Genomic DNA, 21,749 nt, shown 5'->3' with positions numbered 1-21,749 from the left:
TTCTTGCTTTTGCCCAAAATCCAAGAAAAGACGTTCCAATTTCTCCATCTAAACCTTTACTAATATCCTCCCGAGTTTCCACCCTTAGATTATTAATCAATTCTTTTATTTCTAATATTGTTTTTTTTTTATCCCAACCGTTTACGTTAGAGGAAAGATCGATTAAACGATCGGGTTAACTTTGAATTTGAATATTTGGTAGAATTTCAATAGGATTTCCATCGATTCCCGGGAATATTCTGTGTCGGGTTTAGCTGTTGTTTGAGCTTTCAGGGTTTCTCCTCTACCGTGAATCCTACAATGATAGTTAAATCGTGCGTGCATCAACAACAATTCCCGGTTTCTCTCTCTCTCTCTCTCTCTCTCTCTCTCGCTCTCACGTCTTCCGTAGAGACAAATAACGCCAAACGCTTCGGCGAGTATTTGATTGGTCGTGTTATTACATGCATGTACACATATCTCTCTATATATTCTATATTTTCTCACGCCTCCGCTTATGACTAGGAAATACGAGTATAATTTAGTTAAATCTAAAAAAAAATTTAGCTCGAAAATGTCGAAGGAAGATTTACGTCTGTCGAACTTCATATCGGTATGACCTTTTCAAAAAAAGAAAACGTAAAACAAAACTCACAGGTATACGTAGAGAATATCTATACCATGGTTACCAAGAATGAATCAGTGATATTTATGGGGTGCGGAGTGTTCGTAGAGAAAAGGGATCGGATACACTAGAATTACACGACGTCTACGATGATATAACGCGTTGGATGTTCAACAACACTTTGCGAATAATTCGAAACTTCAAGTGTTCGTATAGAATTTCCTGGGAGATCGTAGCAAGTTCAAGGTTACGTTTCTAAAAAGAAATAAGTATTAAAAAAACATCTTATCACGTAGCATATGGTGTTGGTTCTTTTGTTTAAAGTCAAACGATTAGGATAGGAGAGTGCGTGCGCTTGACCACCGACTTCCTTTATCGACATTTTGATACAAAATGGCTGCTCCCTACGGGGAGTCCACGCGTAATCTCTCTCGATTCAAATTAACACTCGCAGCGCCCGACGGGGTGTCGTCTCTTCTCTTCCCTGTCTGTCTGTCCGTCCGTCTTTCTCTGTTTTATACCACTGCGCAGAGATAATATCGCGGAGGTACGTTTCGAAGCTCTTTGTCTTCCTTTTTCGAGAACCTTTGGCATCCTTATTTCTTTTTCTTTATATATATTTATTTTATCTTTATATCTGTTCTACCACTACTTTCGTTAACGACGCACCACCACGTTAAAAGACGAACGACAGGCGCCACGCCGGTTTTGACAAATCGCCGTTACGAGGATATCGGACGGTACTCGTAATGGAACTCTGAAAAATCATCTCCTTCCATCTTAGCCCTCCCATTCCACCCCTATCACCAACCCCATTTTCCTTATTCTTTTATATATTACGTGCGAAAAAAATAAGGAACGATTTTCAAGAACCCAATTCGATTTTGGAATTATTGTTTCGCTCTTCTATTTTTTGATAGGTTAACAAAAAGAATAAAAATGATAATAATAATAATAATAAAAAAACTTCTTATGCGACATGGGCGGTCCGAAAGGTATCGCTGGCAAGTCACAGCATCCGTGTCCATTGAAATCTCAAGCCGTTTACCGGCGTCAAAAGTAGCATAGGTAAATCGTGTTTGATGAACCGCATCACCTGTGCTCATCCACCGCTTGCTTGCTTGCTTGCGTATATAACTTTGCCGAGTGATTGATCGTCCCAGAGAATAAAGCATCTACGACCGGTTGCTACGAAACTTGCAACGTCGCGATGACACGTACGATTTTTTTCGGCTGACCCAAGTCGAGTCAAGTCGAATCGAAGAATTCGTCCTGTAACTTTGCTTCCTTCTTATCTGTGTTTACGATACGATATATTACCACTAAAAAAAAAAAAAATTTCCTAAAGTAATGAAACCATATAGATAGAAATTATTTTTGTCGGAATAGTGATAGAAGTTTTGGCAAAGTATAAATGAAAAGAAGACACGAATCGTGTTAGAAAAAGTGCAAACGAGTGAGAAAGATGGAATGATAGAAAGAAAGGCAAGAAGATACGTTGAAGATATTCGTGTGTAGGTGTAAGCGGGACTTGCAGAACGAGAGAAAGAAAGAAAAGAGATAGAGAGAAAGGAAAGAAAAAGAAAAATCGGAGAGTAAGAGAGTGATGTACCCTGTGAAAGAGAAAGAGAGAAGAAGGAGAAGGAAGAACCGAGAGAGAGAGAGAGAGAGAGAGAGAGAGAATTAGAGAGAGAGAGGGAGAGAGAGGGAATCTCTAGCTGGGGTTATATGGAAATGTTGGTCAAATATATCATTCCGGCTTGACAGTGCAATTCTCTTATCTGCCTCGCGCCGCCTGCCGCTCTGCCCCAAACCATCGGAGGCTTCGGGGGCGGATGCTGGGGATGAATACGGGGGTTTGGGACGTCGGATCGGGGGCTGAAGCGACCGATAGAGGATCTGCAAACACGCTGCCCCGAGCCACCCTCCTCTTTCACCCTCTTCTACCTCCACCTCAACCTCCACATCTACCTCTTCTCTTCACTTCTCTTCTCTTCTTCTCGATCTCCGTTCAGACTGGCCCTACGCCCGACTGCGGATCCAACGAGATGACGAACTGCCGCGCAAAACAGACCGGAATGCGGAACTCCGAAAATACGCGGATTAAACCTCTCTCTTTTTTGTTTTTTTTTTTTTTATTTTTAGTTTTTGTATCGATCATATTTTTTTCCAAAATCGCCTACACATACACATTCACTTTTTTAAACAATTCTAAAATAATAAATAACCAATATGTGTATTTGAAAATACTTTCACACATGCAATAGCGATTTACTCTATTTTAAAAAGTTTTTCTATTTTTTTTTTTTAAATTTTACTATCAAGGTGCTCAGTCAATACCTAATTCTTTTTATTAAAAAATAAATTTAACTTAGAGGAATTATACGATTGTTCAAACAATTTATTCACACATGAAAGTTTACCATTTTATATAAATAAAAATAATTGAAAAATAAAATATTGGATAGATGAAATAGGTTGATTAGGAATTCTCGTGAATATTGTAGGCGAATGGTTAAAATAGAACTCTTACCCTAACGTCAGTAGCACGCATTTCATCCCCATTGAAATAGATTCTCGTGAAAGCGTATTCGTGCGTTCGGTGTTTGTCGAACCTAACGTAGGACGAATAAATCGAAACGATAGAAACGGCCGTGATCGATCACTCGTTCGTGAAAATTAGGCCTGAAATGCCAACGCGAATTCGGGGATATCTTTTCCCTCTCTCATTCTCCCCTCACATTTTTTTTTCCAAGAGAGGGATGCTGTACCGCGCGATGATGTCACTCTCGTGTCCGATGAATCCGCATTGACAAATAGCACGAAAGAATAACTTATCCGATCAAATTGATTTCTACGATACTATTTACGTGTTCGATCAATATTATTATTTAAAAAAATAAAAATAAAATAAAAAATAAAAAGAAAAGTGGAAAGAAAGTGATGGGGAATTTTCATCGATGTTAGCAAAACTCAAACATACTCGTATTTGATAAGTTTCTCACGTTTTTGGAGATACATTTATGAGAAGGATAGAAAAAGAGAGAAGGGAAGAAGGAAAATAAGAATGAGAAATATAAAAGGAGAAAAGAGTAAGAGAGAGAGAGAGGGTGAGAGAGAGTGGTTCGTTCTTCGAAGTTCGTCTCAATATGGTCCACGAAGTGGTACTTGCAACGAAAGTTTGTCGTCAGATTCCTCTCCCAAGTACAAAGTAAGAGAGTGCAGGATGCTTTTACCGATCCGAGGGTATTCTTACTTACTTGTAGAAAAGAAAGAAAGAAAATGGAAAGAAACGAAGGCAGAGAAAAGAAAATGTTAGTCGATCGTAAGGCTTGAAAGACGACTCTGAAATAAAGAAAAAGAAACGATCAGTTTTCCTTATCGTTTCAACTCGTATCTCTTTCCTTGTACTCTTGGTTCACTCTATAATTGCTTCTTTTAACTAAGATTCCTGGATTTAACTTTAAACCATCTTTTTGTCTCTTTTTTTTCGTTTTCAGTGAAATAGGAAAGAGAAAAGATAGAGAATCTTCTTATTTTCACGGATGGAAAGGATGAAAGAGGTGGCCGGGTGGATTTTTAAATTGGTTCTTATAACTTTAAATACACCGAGCTTCGTAGTCTCTCTCTCTCTCTCTCTCTTTCTCTTTCTCAACCTTTTATTTGCGAGCAGGGTCGCGCAAGATTCCGTTGAAGGAAAGGAATAAAATCAAAACCGCTTTAAAAAGTTTTCTTTCCTCTTACTCGCTACTTTATTTTCTTCTTTCCGACTTTGGTATTTGTATTTTCCATGCTTTGCACACTTTTTCGCGACCTCTTATACTTTGCGTTTTTTTTTCTTTTTCTTTCTTCTTCTTCTTCTTCTTCTTCTTGTTCCTTTTCTTCGAGAAAAAGTCATGGAACTCGGCCTGAGGTATCACAGCCCAAGATTTCTCTTATTCTCTTTCTCTTTCTCTTTCTGCGTTTAATTTAACCGGAGTCAGCGGCCCCGTTTTTCATTCTTATTGGACCGCGCTGATATTTCTTCAGTAATTTTACGTCGGCGCAATAACGAGCAGAGCCGAGTCGAGCCAAGCCGAGCCGAGCCCCTCGTCGAACTTCTGCCATCGATTTTCCACGATTTCAACGTACCACCTTTTCGACTATTTTCGTGTTCAGGTTTGGCTACACTCAAAATGGATGATCGTTTGGGAAAATTGTTCTTAAACGATACGAGGGGTTAACTTCATCTTTTTTTTCGCTTTTGCACGAGAGAACAAAGTAAAACACAGCTGGTAGAATCCAAGAGAGGAAGTGTATTTATAAAATTATTAGGAAAAGAGAAAGGAGGAATTGATCCTATATTTATTAAAGGATTGTAAAGAAAAGAAAAGAATGAAAGGAAAGGAAGGAAGCAAAACGGTTTGTTCTAGAAAAATATCCGACTACCTATACCCGGCCATTATTTTCTTCGATATTTTAACGTTAAATCCCCGGATTCTTGGAGCCATCGTATCGATTCTCGCGGAAAGAACCGACCAACTAGGGTAGGTACGCCACCCATTGGATGGAAAAAGAAAGAGAGAGAAGGTTGCTAGCTCCGGAGCTTTTCCTGCGATGCAATCTTTGAAAGAAGAGCCGCGTCATTACGCCGTAGCGGTGGTTCACGGGCCATTGCCCCACCTTCCCCCCCTTTCGATCTTTCTTTCTTTCTTTCCTTCTTTTCTTTTCTATGGGGGTAGTGAGAGTAAGAGAGGGACCTTTCCCGATGGCATACGGCACTCTCCCGATTTCGAGCGAGCCAATGACACATGACTCAACGTGCGACAACCCCATGCATCACTCTTGCCTCTCTTGCTATTTTGCCCTTTTTTTTCTTTTTTTTTTTTGCGTACCAACCCCCTTTGACGATAAGTATATACCCAAAAAAGCTAACCGTAATAAAAACATTTCTTTTTTTCCTCAGACGAATAGAATATTCTTTGAACAAACCCACGTAGTATAGAGGTCGTCTTTTATTTCGATAATGAAGCCACGAAGGAGGCTCTATTTATCTTTCGACCTCCACCCTGAGAAGTCACCTCCCCTCTATCTCACTCTCTCTCTTTCTGGTCTATACGTCGGCGTGTATATACGCTCCTCCGATTTCTGGGTGGTAAGTCTCAGGATACCCGTGCTAACAAGGTCCACTTGGGTGGCTCGGCAACGGCCTTACCTGGTCGTTTGCTTCGGGTAATATTACCGCGAGACGTTTTGCAAGACGACGAAGAAGTTTAGTCCTCGTCGTCTTCGTCTTCTTCTACTTCTTTTTATTCTTATTCTTATTCTTACTTTTACTCTTACTTCAAGCAAAACCAGGTGGGTGTAACGCATCGAGAAATCCTTGTACATTGAGCTCGTTGCAAGTTGTTGCAGATATTTTCTTATTTCTCTTCTTCTTATCATGCTATTTTCTTTTACGAATTGGAATAGCTGTTTTCCTGAGGTTTACGATAACCACGCAAGAAGGATAGATCGTTCAACAAATTTTGTTGAACGTAGGTACTTCGCTAAAACGACCAACCGAGATGTTTGGCTCTTACGACGGTGTTTAACGGGAAATAGAAGAGGGGGTGAGACGACGACGGGGCTTGATTATCGATTATTGCTCGAATGGATGGAAGGAAGGAAGCAATGGCGGGCTAGAAGTTTCATGGGTAACCCTCGGTGACGTCTACAGGAATCAAGGTCACAGTCGTAAAATGAGAACGAGGGTAAACTCGCGTATGATGGTGATAAAGGGATGCCTGAAGAACAAGGTGATGGTTTGTTGGTTGTGTTTTGCTGTTACTGTTTCCGTTACTACCGGTCGATCGATACCCCCATAGAACATCGTCTACAAAGACGAGACGAGTCTGATGCGATCCTATGGAATTTTCGCAAGGCCATAAACGAACAGCTAGTGTGGGGCCCCGGCTGCAAGCTCCCAGGGTTTATTATCAGGCCGGGTTCCCAATTAAGCGGCAGCAGCTGTGAAAATTAATGGGGCACAGCTTTTAAGATGTAATTGGGCGCATTTATAACTCAGGAGGAATAACAGAGAAAGGGGTTTAGGATAGGTGTTGGAAAAAATGATAGAAATTCGATATATTTTTTCAATTATTTGATAAATGCAGTGTCTTCATGATCATTTTCCAAAATATGAGAGAGACGATCGAATTTTGTCCGACAATGAGAGTAAAGAGAAATAGCAAGAGTTCAAGTTAAGAGGGTGAGAGAAAGAGGAATAATAGGGGGTTGAGAGTACGTATTCGAGAGTTCCCGCCGTCTCCACGAGATGGTGATAGCGACGATGTAATAATACCGAATGACGCGGCATTGTGCGCGTGGAGGGTGCCGCCGGGGGTAGTTGGGAGTAGTAGGTTGGGGGTGGACGCCCCTTCAGACGGTCGTAAACATTTCGTAAATTTGCTCCACAGGTGTGCCATCGCGGCAACTAAGCCATCCACGAGCTAGCGTCCGACCGTACTCGCCTATTTACTTGCACTATTCTATTCATATACATTCTCCTATTCTCAAATGGAATAACATTACTCTTTCATCAATAACGATAGACTGCGATGACTTATCAACTTACTTCAATCAGTTGATTCAAAATTACTCGATTGATCAAAATGGAGGATCCATTCTGACACACTTTTGATGACCCATAAATGTTCTTATTAAAAAGTGGGGTGCTAACGTTTAATAGGTTGAATGAAAAATCGTAGAAAACTAATCCCGAGGTATTATTTAACTTGTGTTATCTCACACACCCTCGAGCAATGATGTCTCTGGCACGTTCTTGAATTCAGACGTAGGTGTGTCCTGACAAGCAATGCATGTATATATGCATGCATGTGTTGGATGGGTCTCTGAAGGTGGTTGAAAGAGGAGGAGCACGTGATGGCGGCGTAGAAGGTAGTCGAGAAGGGAGAGGAGGTAAAAGAGGAGGAGGAGGAGGAGGAATAGGTGGCGGTGGAGGGCAGCGTTCCGGAAACTGCACGCGGGTGTTCGCTACGTAGAGCTCGTACGAGCAATGGCGGCGTAACCCGCTCCACGTATAGAGTGATGGAGGACTTTCGTGCTCGGGATACCGGTTTCCGGTTTGCTTCTTCGCCGATAATCTCGATTCTGCCCCGCCGCACCTGCGGTCTTCCACCACCACCACCTTCCTCCTCCTTCTTCTCTTTCTTATCTTCCTTCAATTCTTCTACCTTCTTTTCTATGAAGATAGGAAAGTGAAAGAAGATGAAAAAAACCTATTGGGCCATTCATATCATTTTTCTAAATTATATATCTTTTTTTATTGATAAAGTTAATCAATCGAAATAAATTAGAAAGGCTAGTGTTTGCAAAAGTTACTTAACAAGATCGAATAGTAAACGCGTAATTGGACTCGTGAAACGACGTCATAAGTTCGATAAGTTGACCAGCCTCGTTCCCCAGAGGGTATCAAGCCTGTCGTCCAGATTATCAATGCGCGTCGCGAATAACTAACACACACCCTCTCGAGAACTAAACGGAAACGTAACGGGTAAACGAGAAAGAGAAAGAGAGAGAAGCGTGCTTTCTATGTTGTGTAAGGAGTATTGTACGTAGGTGAACGCAAAGCACAAAGCACATCGAAAGAGAGAGAGAGGGTTCCTCTTGGTTCTCCGATCCAACGCTCGGTGTTTGCCTCGTGGGCTCTATTAGGAAAGTGTGATGGAGTTTTGCGAGCGCGATTACACTCGAACGAGTATCACCCTTCGTTCCTTGTCTCTTTCGTGTCCCTTCAGACGAAGGGTTGTTCGAAAGGGCTACAACAGAGTTCCAGCCTTTCGATCTACGCAAGGCTAATCCGCCACATTGCGGGTAATGGTTGACAAAGAGGATGAGTAAGATAGAAAATTACTTTGCCTATTAACTACTATACTCCAATAGTTGCAAATTTTAATCTCGTCAATGGTTTATTCAAGCATATGTGAACGATTACTCAATTTTCTGACCAGAAGATAAATCCTGATACTGTCAGGAAAAAATATAAACGTTTATTTTATTATAAAAATTCCGAATGTAGCCGTTCAAGTGATAACTCATCAACTATCCTGTCCCTCTTAAAACTACTTCAGTTATATTTCGTAAGCTTAGAGAGTGAGAGGGACACGCGTCGAAAAGAGGAAAACCACCGGGGTAGAAAGCGTGGCTATTTCTTAAGCGCATAATCGCGTGCTCGTCTCATCCATCGTGACGGATCTCGTTGGATCTTGTTGGATCTTAGTTTATCCCAGGCGCCCGCAGTGTGCGTAACCAGCTTTTATTCGGATTTCGCACCGACAATCATCAAAACGAGTACTCAAGCGGGGGTGGGACAGTACTGTAGTAAACTTATGTTTCATCTTAAAGAAGAAAACGGAGATAAGGGCTCCTTTAGATTGACCGCTTGTTCACTGAATGGCCCTAAAGCGTCACGTTTACCATCTTTCCTCGTCTTTCCTCGTCAAATCTTTTCCCTACATCTTCTCCGACGATGTTTTTACAACTGTGTGCCAACCTATTCAACCTGTCCCATTTAACTTGCTCATCCGAAATAACTTTCTTTCCCTTTTTTAGATAAAAACAGTTTGTAGATAATATGAAACATTGTATATCCGTGTAAATACATAAATTTCATTTATAGAAACAACATTAAAAAGTACACCCTATTTATAAAAACCCTTTAAAAAAAAAAAAAAAAAACAATGATAAAGAAAGAAAGATAGACAGTGCTAAGAGGAGATCGCGACGATTCTTTTTTTTTATCTACGCGAAATAGAATACGCGGTGGTTTATGGGTTTACACTATGGCGTGGGGACTCTCGGCGAGTAGTCCTGGACAGTTTTTTATATTCCTATGTTCTCCTCGTCCTCCTCCTCCCTCTATCTCCCAGCTCTCTTTTTTTCTTTCTTTCTCTCTTTCGCCAGAGTGTGAGCTCACCGTGTGCGCGGAATTTGAATCCTCTCGTAATAAAATCCGGGCTTTATGCGACGGCTCGTATCCCGCGTTCGTTGCTTCGTTCTCGCGTTCTTCGTTGAGCATATGCTTGCACGTTCGTTCGTTCATTCGTTCGTTTGTTCATTCGTTCATTCGTTCGTTCACTCACGCGCACGAGTTTCTACACCCACACGTTTTCCCCCGTCTCAGCTCGTTGCACCAGCGGTATTAAGCTTCGCGAGCACAACCCCGTCGCGTTTACAACACACCCGATGTAAATAATACTATGAAATTGCTACCAACTTTCTTTTCTTTCTTTTTGTATTCTTTGGTTACCCTATTTTTTATTTATTCTTTTATTTTCTTATTCGTTTACTTTTACTTCGATATTTATTTCCATCTGCTCCAGTAAAATTCGTTGATGGTTTTTTTTTTCTGACAAGATTGCGTTCGATTCGGTCATATAAATTAGTAGGCGTTTTTAATTGGTGGTAGATATGGTTATACCTAAAATTTATACATATATATATATATATGTAATATAATAAATGTACACGTATCGTCTACCACCTGCTCGCAAAAGTTACGCTTCTGTTTATGATTCTTACGTTATCGTTGTCCACTACTAGTGTCCTTCGTCAGTTTCGTATATGTTATTTTATTTTTTATTTCTTTTTTTTCTTTGTTTTTTTTTTTTCAAGAAGAATCAGGAAGATCTAAAGTACTAAGAAGAAAAAGAGAGAGAAGGAAAGAGGGGACAAGGAAAGAAACGACAGGGACCGGTGCTGTCCTACGAGTCCTCTGGTAATTTGTAATTCGCAGGTGGGAAACAAGGAGATGAGAGATATCGTGAAAGATTTAGTAGAGAGTGAATGAGCAAGAAGAGAAAGAGAAAGAGAAAGAAAGATATCTCGTGTCCAAGCCCGTACCTTGTAGGAAATTTTTGTAAACGACGTAGTCCGTGTTCACTTGGAATACCACTCGTGTTGATTCTTTAAAACAACATTGGAATACGATTCTTCAAATAATTGATAATAATCATAGATATATTATGCAGATAGATGAATAGAAATTTAAAAAATATTAGGTCGTCCTCTAAAAATGTCTTTCTTTTTTTGCTGATAAGTTAACACGTTCCATTGCTTGACTTGTCTTTTAGGCCATTCGATTTTCAGCGCATTAAATAAATTTGTCTAATAAGTTTACCGGTAGTACACTTGGCCTGGAGGTTAAATTTAACTTGTTAAACAATACTGCATGCGTAATATATTTTGTTTTTTGTATTTTGCTATTTTACTAAATAATATCGATTTTACTTTATTTTACCATTTTCTATACTTGCAATTATTCAACCTAAAAAATATTGAGCCCGTAGAATTACTAAAAACTTTTGGGATGATCTAATATATAGAAATATTGATGATAACCATAAAGGTTCGATTGAACAATAAGAATAGATAGAGTATGGCAATTACGAGATCGTAGGTTTCGCGATGCTCGAATAGGCGACAATGCGAATCGCTTATTCGAGCGAGTGCTTCTAATCCGTCGTTAGATTCGAAGGGGTCGACGATGTCGCATCCATGCCGGTGTATAATTACCCGGAATGGGTGGAGGCTCGAACGTTGATAGCGAAGTCGAAGTAAATCGGATTACTCGGATATCATCTGCGTAATGTATGTATGCAGGCATGTATACACGTACCTCGTCTCTTCCTAGCGTATTTAGTATATAAATGTATATACTTATGCGTGTATGTAAATGTATATATATATTGAAACGCGAAGGGAGACCCTACGCGAGCTCGAGGGTACTCTAAGGGTGGCTCGGGACGCGATAGATAAAGGGTGCATTGCTGTGAGGGTGTACGCCGCTGGCCTCGCTTACGACATGTTTTTCTAGACAATTTGTTCGGCAACATTAATCACGACCGGAGTTACGTCCAAAAGGCGCTGGGACAACCAAGAAGGGCTCTCTGGGAAGATATACAAAAAGAGTATAGCGTCGGTTGACTATCATTTTTACTTTTTTCTTTTTTCTGATCTGTTTAGGTCGACTACACAAGATTAAGAAAAGAATTTAATGAAATAAAATAAGATGCGAGAATTAGCGACATTGGAAATGAGACTTGAGCTTTTTTTAAATAAAAAAGAATGGAAGAGTTGATAGGATAAAAAAGTATTTTTCCCGTCACGAAAATTTCTCATAAATTCGCAAGGGACTTTGAATGGAAGTAGAAAGATCTCCATATTCGTTTCGCATTTGAATCAGAAAAGTAAGTAGTTAACGTCCCTACAACCTTCTCTCTCTTTCTCTCTTGCAGTGCAGCACGAAAATTACCTTCCTTATCGAGCACCGCCTCGTAATTTCGGATTAATCCGCATTTATATTTTAAGCCGCGTGCGGTACTCGCGTATCCGGTGCAACGGTGCTACGTCGTCGTAGCTCCTACGCCTTTTTCGCCTTCCACCACCTTTTCCACCTTCTACAAAACGTACAACCAACTCGTTCTCTCTTGGAAAGTACGACACACAACGCACAATACCGTGAGATGATTATCTGGAAAACTAATTTTGCCGACGCGAGCGCGCGCGTGTTGTTTCCACCCCCTTGCTACTCGCATACCAGCCCGTTCAACTCACACCCTTCAGTTCTACTACCGTGAAGCAACGAAGGGAGCGAGATCGTGTATTGCTGCAATCAAGGCCGAGAACGAGATGATTAGTCGCGGATCAGGCGCAAGTTATTATGTCCTGAACACCCTTTTCCCTTTCTCTCTCTTTCTCTTTCTGTTTTCACAACCACTACTGCAATGTCCTAACCCCTTCGTTTCTTAATTTCCTGTATACGCCATGATATGAGAGAATGAGTTTTTGCTTGTAAAATGTTGATAAAAATAAGAAAAGAATTAGAAATGAACTGCACTAATCTACGCTACAATTTTTTCCTATTTCTAATCTATTCTATTAAAGTTAATTGTAATTACAGTATAACCGAGAAATTCGATATCTTGGAATAATAATCCTGATCGTCTTCTTAGCTCGATCACCAGTGATATTCAAGCTTTGTAACAATAATCGGCAGTTCAGTTATATAGGTGTGTTCACGTGACATTTTGCATCCAGTGCATATGATAGTAACGACCATAGATTCTCTGTGAGGTTAGGCACAACTAACAACGCCACGTACACTCGGTCTGACAGTAGGTACGGTCAAATTTCGTACTGAGGAAACTGGTCAGTCGTGTTAGCATTGTATTCTCATCCTCCACACGGGTTTCCCTCACACCGATGAGGTAACCTAAACCCGGGACCAGACTTACGCACACGTGCCGAACCATCGGCTTTAGCACGCACGTTCGACGCGATGCTATTTGTAATTTTCATTATCTCCGCGTAAAGGGGAACATTTAGCCGTCGCAGCACGTAGGAAGTTAATAGGAGAACCGGGCCTTCGGGGAGCGAGTGGAAGCTTCGTTTTTGGTTGGGTACTTTGATGCTCGCCCTTTCCAAATTTCCCGACCCATAAACACACGCTACTTGCTAGCTGCTGGTGTTCCAGGTGATCCTCTCGTTCAAGGATATCTTTCTGATATTTTTTTCTAACATACAAAGATAAAGAATAAGATGAAAAACGATGAGAAGATGAAAGAAGTAGACGGACTAGACACTTTCTTTTTTTCTTTCCCCCCATTTTAGTTTGTCGATTCCATTCGCGACGCCGGACGTCGTTCTCGGACGTAACAACAATTTCCCGAAATCTGACGAAATTGGCCTTAGAGGGGTAGCAGCATAGCCAGCCCATCACCAATGGGGTCTCGAGCGGCCGCGTAACGGCGTTTATTGACTGCTTTAAGGCCGTTTCTATGCGCGACACATTGTCGCTAAATAACGAGCACCCTTCCATTCTCTCTCTCACTCTCTCTCTCTCTCTCTCTCGTTCTCTATTTCGTTCTATGAAGATTTCTCTTCGATTCGGCACATGTCCGCTATATTGCGTGCTGTTCCACCAATGTCTATACATACAACATCCACATACATATATATATATAAGCTTAGTATGTGTTTGAACACCAGGAATAGGGAATAGTTCTCGAGGCTCGACAATAACGTACGCCGGATACGATCCTCCAGCAACGTAGGGGTGGAAACCTTTGAGACTCGATGGTCCGGATCCGACGGTTAACGGAAGAGGATATTCGTCCTTCCTCGACGTGCCTTAGGGAGGAGCAACGCCCTTTAGAATTATTCCTAGCGAATGCGTGTCAACGTGCATCGGCTACTAGAAATGAATGACCAAGATGTTTTTAGTTTTTTTTTCTTTGGTTGGTAAAAAAAGTTTAGATTTACGTTTGTCAAGTCTACACAATGTTGCTTTGTCTGCTCGTAGTCGGTAGATAATGAGTGCGTCAGCAGTTGGTACATAGACTGTCCTGGGTGTCGGAGTTTAAGAGACTGTTACAAGCTGACGCCTTGGCGATGACGATAACAGGAGGAAGGGAGTTGTTGGAAATCAGAGAACGCTGCTGCTGTTACCGAGAAGGGTGTTCAAAGAGCTTGGTGGCGAGGGTGTTAGGTATCAACCCCTCGACCCGAGAAACGAAATGAGTCTGACCCTGAGGAAGGTGGTGGTGGTGGCCGGTGACAATCGGCTCGAGTACTCGGCTACCTACTACAATCCTAGGGGGTGAGCACTGCGACGGCTGTGGACCTAATAACTTGTCTTCGCAAAGTGAGCAATCCATGGGAGGGATAGAACCCTCAAAATGGCGTCTACCTCAACCAACTTCTTAGCTATTTGACTGTTCACCTAGTTTATTCTCCCAGTGCTATTATTAAGTCTTTCGAAAATTCAACAAAATATCATAGAAGGAAGCAATACTTAAAATCTATCCTGGAATATTATCATAGGTTAAATTGGAAGTATCACGAGTCCTCAGGTTGTACGTTTTAGCGACTATATAGAACCGTAATTTCTCTGAAAATCCTTTTATTGGGGAGATCGACAAAACGACCATCAGCGCGAAACGACGCGCCGAGCACTATCGAGCTACGGGACAGGATTTAGTGGCGAGGCCGGCAAAACAATTATATAAATTCCGCGTGAACAGGGTGGGGGGAGACTTGTGTGTGGTGGTGGTGAGAGGGCTCACACGGAAAAGGGGCTAGGAAGAGGGACAACGTAGAGGGTGGTGGATGTCGGAATTTTCGGAAAAACCGTAACCGGCTGGGTCATAGATTAAACGCAGCCGAGCTGCACCCATCCACAGGCGGTGCAACGTCGATGCGACGCAGCCATGCGGCGTCGGTGGCGTCGGCGTCGCCAATGGCCGGCCAGCGGTAGCTATCAGTGACACGTCGCGTGTTAAATCGCTTTGTTGACACACATAAGCTGTCTACGCGTATCCGATACGCGCGATCGCCGGCCTCGTTCGTTGCGTTCCACCTCCCTACTCTATCACCTCCAGTAGAACAGCATCGCTACCAGGTCAGACCATACGAATTTTTATCACTCTCTCTCTCTCTTTTTGACTTTCTGATTCATCTATATCTATATTCTATAAAACAATACAAAAAAATGTGTTACATTAAATAAGAATTTTAAGAAACGATAGCAATTGAAATTATTTTATTTGTAATAACAGATGGACGAATTTTGGAATGGATATGATTGGTAGTAGTGGTGGTAACTGCAGCCAGTGGACAGACGCATCGAATCATTTTTCACCTAGCCCCTGGTATCCCTCGACACCCTTTTTTTTCCCGTTCAAACATTCGCAATTTTTGTCTACTCCGTTTTGATCTCTCGCGTTCTATGCTCTCCGTTTAATTAAGTAAACGAAGCATCGGTATTCGACTCGTATTATCTTTACGGTTCACCGCTCGTCGTCGTTCATAATCATCAGCCTTCGATAAGCCTTTCAGCAAGCAACCCTTTAGCGATTATTATTATCGGCTCTTCGCACGATCGACGAAGCTCGACCACTGACGGACGCGAATTTTCGGAGGAAATTCGGAGTGCACTCGGTCGGGTTTAGCCGTTCAGGAAACGCGATTACACACGGTGTCGCGATGCGTACGGTTCCTACAATGCTCATTGAATTTGTCCAATGAAAATTATGAATATATGTCGCGTGGTAGTTCTTCCTTCCTTCCTTCCTTACTTGAATGAGCTTAGGAGTCGAGTACGAGGGGGAGTCAAAGGATATTGGAATACATTACAATAAAATCGCGATCGTGCTACTCGATCGATGCAAACAAAAAAACAAGAAAGAAGAAGAAAAAAAAAGAATGGTGAAGGAAAAGAAATCGGCAGGGACGGTTGCGTGAATCGGTTGGCGCATTATGCGCGGATAAAATGATTTTATCGATCGTAAATGCAACGCTGGGCAATACCCGATTATGAGTATCTGGATTTATAACACGGGAGAGCCCGGGGCCGTCGCTTTTACACCTGGATAGGACGATAACCTTTTATCGACGTCGCCCAACCCTCCCTCCTCTCTCCTACCCTCTTTCTCTTTTTTCTCTCTCTATATTCATGTCGCCTTCTCTTCAATATATACGTATACATACATATATATTTAAAAAGAGCTACCCGCGATTTCAATCGAATGAGGTGTCAATTACTTTTATTACCTAATAAAAACTCAATTTATTTTTACGAATTCTACCGAGATCCACAAACGCGATATTATTTAATTCGATTGAGAGAGAAAAGTCATTTTTAAATTATTCTTTAATATTATCTTCACATTTTCAATGTCTAGAATAGTAGTGTCTTCACTATCATCATCCTAAAATTATTATAATATTATTTATAATATATAATTTAAATTAATCATAAAGACAAATAATTGTATCGTTAGATTTTTGATTGAAATATAAAAAAAAATTGTCATTGGAAAGTTACATGACCGATCTTCGATCCATTTTCTAATGGGCAATGATTATGGAACGGCCTCTTTGCCTTTCCCTAATGCGGTGTGAACGTCGAAGCTCCGCATTAGCGTGCCTCTCTCGATGCTAGCTTGCTATAGGAGCAAAATTGATTACCAATAGTACTGGGAACACACCCCCTTTCCCCTTTCTATCTTTCTCTCTCTCACTTGTGTCCGGACTGTAATGATGTTTTGATGCGAGGACCCTGGTGCGCCGTGTATCGACTGCAGTTAACTAATGGAAGCTCTCCGATAATTGCGAATGCCGACGAAGAGTAAATGTTGCTAGCACGACAGTAATCATCGTTATCGAGTTCGCATACCGTCGAAACGACGAATCTTGACGAACCTATATACACTACCACACACTTTCACAATTTCCGTCTTTTACTATTATCAAATATTTCCGATTAAAAGAAACTACAAAATGTCTTTTGTTTCTTTCAAAATGTTTCAAAAAATATTCAGAAAAAAAGGGTTGTCGATAATTTACGTATCGCTAGGATAAGCAAAATTTAAACATTATTCATGCATGCGTTCAAAGAGCAGTAAATTTAGTCATGGTACGTGGAAGGTCATGTGGGAGACACCAACCCTGCGTTTTATGCGATTTTTCTTCAACGACGACGTCCTATGTTTCTTTTTTCTTTTTCTTTTTATTCTACCAACCTTTCTCTCTTGTCTCTTTTGTTTTCTTTAAAACTTAAAATATATATTTCGATGTTTCAGAGATAATCTGTTAGAATTGGAATAATTTAAGGGAGAATTTAATTTAGTCGTATCGTTTTCACACTCTCTTTCTCTTTCTCTTTTCATAATCATGTCTAGAACAGGAGCTTGTATCTCCTTTCATGAAAAATTCAAATTCCGCTCCCCGATGACAAAGCAAAGAGAGACGGAACGGTTCCTTCAACCCTCGGCAACATTAAAAACACGTACGATCGTTCGAAATGGGAGTTCTGTTTCGTGCCATACCAGGAGATAGAAAACTACCCCTCACTGACACCAGCCCACCCAGAGACTCTCATAATCAAAACTGCATTAAAATCGTGAAAGTAAGGGGGGAGGAGCGCGAATGAAAAGTGTTTTGTCATCTAGGGTGCCGCCGGGAACCGCCTCGATAACAATATGCTCACCTCGTACGGATATTCCTCGTTACCATGAAAAACATTAATCTATATATTTGATCGTTTTATACTTTAAATATTAATAATAATAATAACATTAATAAAAAAAAATTATTTCTTTAAATTAGAAATCATATAAAAGAAATTATATATAATTCATTTATATTCTATTAATAATATTTTAATATACTTAAAGTATATTGTTTTACATATTAGCAAAAGTTTTCCAGGTTACCTGATGGTCTACCCAACGATTGCATGAGATTCTAAGCAATCTAATAAAATACAAAAAATTAATTAACTTATTACATTACATATTAAATTAATGAAATGTCAGTAATACAAGTAACCAAGCGTAGTATTTCAAGGGATCTCGGAAACGTAGGGAACTTCAATTTTCCTCTGACGAAGATATTTTTAATGGTTTTCGTTTCGTACTACAAAAAATAATAATATTTAATAAATTTATCCTTTATATCAAAATAATGATTACCAAACAAGTTTTATAACACATTAAAAAATATTAATCCACACGAATTTTCTCAAACAATTCAAATAAAATTCGTAGTTAATTAACTTATTAAATTACATATTAATTTAATGAAATATCAGAAACACGACCAACCAACCAGCAAGCGGTAGAGGATTTCAAGGGATCTCGAAAACGTAGGGAACTTCAATTTTCCTCCGACGAAGATATTTTTAGTGGTTTTTGCGAGTTTCATGAAAGGACGTAGAGGTAGTTGAACACAAGAGAGAGAGAGGATGGTACTTGGGCAGAGTTCGGGCAGTCGCCAGTAGTATTTCGTCCCTTTCTCTATCTCTCTCACTCTCACTGGGGTAGCTCAGCATTGTTCGGGCGATATTTCAGCCGCGGGGGTGGCAGAACGAAGGGCGGAGAGGAAGGCGGTTGGTAGTCAGCTGTCTGTGACACGCTGCCTACGCCGGCAAAGGGGAAGCAGAGACGCTTAGGAGAACCCGGGACTGCTGGAAAGGGGCCCTCGGTTTATGCACGCGAGATACTCTTTCATCCGACGATAGCCCTGACTTTGAAGAGGCCCTCTCTTCCCCTCCCTACATCCCATACCACTACACCCAACCTTCTACTCACTTTTCCCTCCTTCTACTCGTCGTATACTACTACTCTTCTCAACCTAACTCTCCGATTCTCTCCTTCCTCTCTCTCGATCGCCATTTTTACGGCACGTTCCTTCATCGATAATTATTCATCAAATATTCAAGAAAAAATATATTTCTAAATAATTGAAACATTGTTTGAATGAATCATAAATGAGATGAAACTGCAACTTGACTGTGAGCCTACGTGATTAAACAATTTAAATAGCATGAACCATTTAATCGATTGGATAAGTATGTTTTTATATCATTTATAACCCTAGTCGATTATTTGCTTTAACTTTGAACGTAAGTAGAGCGTGAGGAACTCTAAAATAGCGTTATTTTCTTGATGAGACAGGACAAGAGAAGGGTTTGTGGTTGGATTGAGTTTAGGTTTGGGGTGGTTGAAGGGATAATACCAAAGAGCGTTTAATAATTATTATTCATAAGATTCTGTTGTACGCCGAGGAAATTATTCGCTCGTGTAAGATCGTGGAAGAAATAGTCGAATGGGGAAAGGGGTGTGTTGGTTGTGCGAGTGTGTTGTGTTAGGGGTTTGACCGGCTACCTCACACGAACGAGAAAGCTTACAAGAAGCTCGCAAGAAGCTCGCAAGAAGCTCGCTCGCTTTTCCATTCGCGTTTGCGGGGGTGTAGTACTTGAGTCAGTCGAGCAGAAACCCAATCACTTCCGGCGTCTGCGCCCATTAGGGAGCCGCGACGCTGACGTCGGCTGACGTACGCTCTTCTTCTCTCTTTCTCTTTTACCCCCTTTTCTTCTTACTCCGACACTATTCACATCTACTACCCTCTTCTTCTTCTTCTTCTTCTTCTTCTTCTTCCATTTCTTCATTCGTTCTTACACCATCCCCTTTGGACCTCGACCAACCACGAAACAAACCGCAGATCTATTGTTTGGAAAGCGTTCGTACGGAAACTCCTTTAGCTGGCGTAGCTAATGACGTATCGAAAATATTATTCCATCCCTTATTTTTTTCTATTACAACAAATATTTCCAACCCTACAAACCTCGATGAGTTGTAATCCTTCTTTTCTTCTTGTTTTTATTTGCTTCCTTCTGCTACACTTTACCCCTTAAACCTTTTCACAACTTTTTATTAATGAAAATGATGTCACGTGTTGATTATTAATTTGTTTTTTTTTCTTTTCTCTTATTACAGGTTTATCAACGCGAGGCGTAGAATCGTACAGCCGATGATCGATCAAAGTAATCGAGCCGGTAAGTCGGACCCAGTTTCGGAATTCAATTATTACACACATTTAAATACACAAAATATATATCACATGTACAATATGCAACAATTTCATTACGATTCATATGATCTATAATTTTATTTGTTTGAATAAAATGAACTTTGATTTTATCTTTCTATATTTATTTATTTAAATATACTTAATAATTCTTATTGAATTTAATTCATAATTTAATCTATCGCGAAACCATTAAATATAATATTATTCTCGTAAATGTTTTTATAAAATAATCTCCACTTTACATCACTCAATTGTAACTCATTGTCAATCAGAAAAGTTAGAATGAAGTTTAAGTGACGGAAATAATTTATCCGAGATATACTCTCGTTTAAAACACCCCCTGTTGAGTTTCGAGTGTCTCAAACATGATATGAACTCTAAATAAATAAATCGATTCATACTGAATACAGAAAAGATTAAACAAAATATACCAGTATTATCCAAAAGGTTGGAAATAAAAACAAAACAAGCAAGGGTATAAAAATAGAATTGAAAAATAGAGAGACAGAAACAGAGATAGAGTTTAGTATAATACAAGATGTTTAGGAAGTATTTGGATCCTTAAAGACGTCACGTTTACGAGGAGGAAATCACTTGGTTTGCACTAAAAGGCGACAACAACAGGGTGTCGAGGTATAAGGTTTGTTCTCCCTCTTTCTCTTTTCCTCTGTCTCTGTCTCTCTTGCAAAACGGTGAGGTTCAAGGGTTCGGTAGTGATTTGGATGATGGTGAGAGGGTTCTTCCATGGAATACAGGCCAGGCAGAGGTGGATAACGTTCCGGATAACGTTCGGATAACGCTCGGATAACGGCGGGATAATTGGTAGCGGTGATCAGACCGAGTTTTACGATCCGGCAACATGCGCCCATGGAAACACACTCTCACTCTCATTCTCTTTCATCCCTACCGTTCGTTCGTTCATTCGTTCGTTCGTCCCTTTCTGTATTTTCCAACTCTAAAAGAGAGTCTTTGTTTCGATGAAATGAACAGAGAAAGAAGATATATATATATATATATATATATATATATATATATATATATATGAAAGTAAAAGAAAAAGATGGAAAGAGGAAAAGTGGTCTCGAGAAAAAGTTGGACGAAGTAGTAGTAGTAAGGGTGGGTCCAGCTAAACGGTAGAAACACACCGAGGCCCCGATTCGCGTATTTTTACGACTACTCCTCTCATAAACACTCACTGAGTTACGGCTTGTTTGCTCTGTCCGAAAGTGGGCTTTAGGGGCGCTTTATCCACCATCCACCATCCACGACGCGTTCGTGTAAAACGTCCTAAGATACTTTTTTCTTTTTCTTTCTTTCTTTTTAGAAAACATCCTAAAATCGTTGTTATTTCATATTTGTTTTATTTTCTACGTTTGCATGAATATGTTGGGTTGGCAACTAAGTATTGTCCAAAGTTGATGACCTTTTACCATCAGTCAGGCAGTGTCATAAAATTTCTGATCTTTGCTATCAAAAAACTGAATTAATTGTAAAACAAAATCTGCAATGATTTAGTTGCCAACTCAATAATTTTTATTTAAGATAAATTTTTGTTCTTGTTAAAAAAGGTCAAGGATTTCTAACCATCGATGATAATTTTAAATCCGTTTAGTATCAAAGGTACAACGTTTGCTCGTTTTCTTCAAGAAAGTTAGTCCTTCCAAAAGAAAATGAAAGACCAAAAAGAGAGTGAGAGAGAGAGAGAGAGAGAGAGTAGTAGCTTTACTCGGCT

The 21,749-nt window shown here is 40.3% G+C and overlaps 1 protein-coding gene across 3 annotated transcripts in view; it reads left to right on the top strand.

Annotated features, from left to right (window-relative positions):
* The window catches only part of hth (Meis homeobox homothorax), a 359,920-nt gene that overhangs the window by 317,039 nt on the left and 21,132 nt on the right, over positions 1 to 21,749 (top strand). For all 3 annotated transcript variants that reach the window (XM_089172519.1, XM_089172518.1, XM_089172517.1), the window contains one exon: positions 19,924 to 19,982. In XM_089172519.1, coding sequence (XP_089028645.1) covers positions 19,924 to 19,982 — 59 coding nt within the window. The remainder of the gene's footprint in view (positions 1 to 19,923; positions 19,983 to 21,749) is intronic.

The sequence above is a fragment of the Polistes dominula genome, unplaced genomic scaffold, assembly GCF_049000335.1.
Source record: "Polistes dominula isolate Pdom_NZ unplaced genomic scaffold, Pdom_raw_medaka contig_74, whole genome shotgun sequence".
NCBI lineage: Eukaryota > Metazoa > Arthropoda > Insecta > Hymenoptera > Vespidae > Polistes > Polistes dominula.
This window is presented reverse-complemented; position numbering and strand designations above follow the sequence as displayed.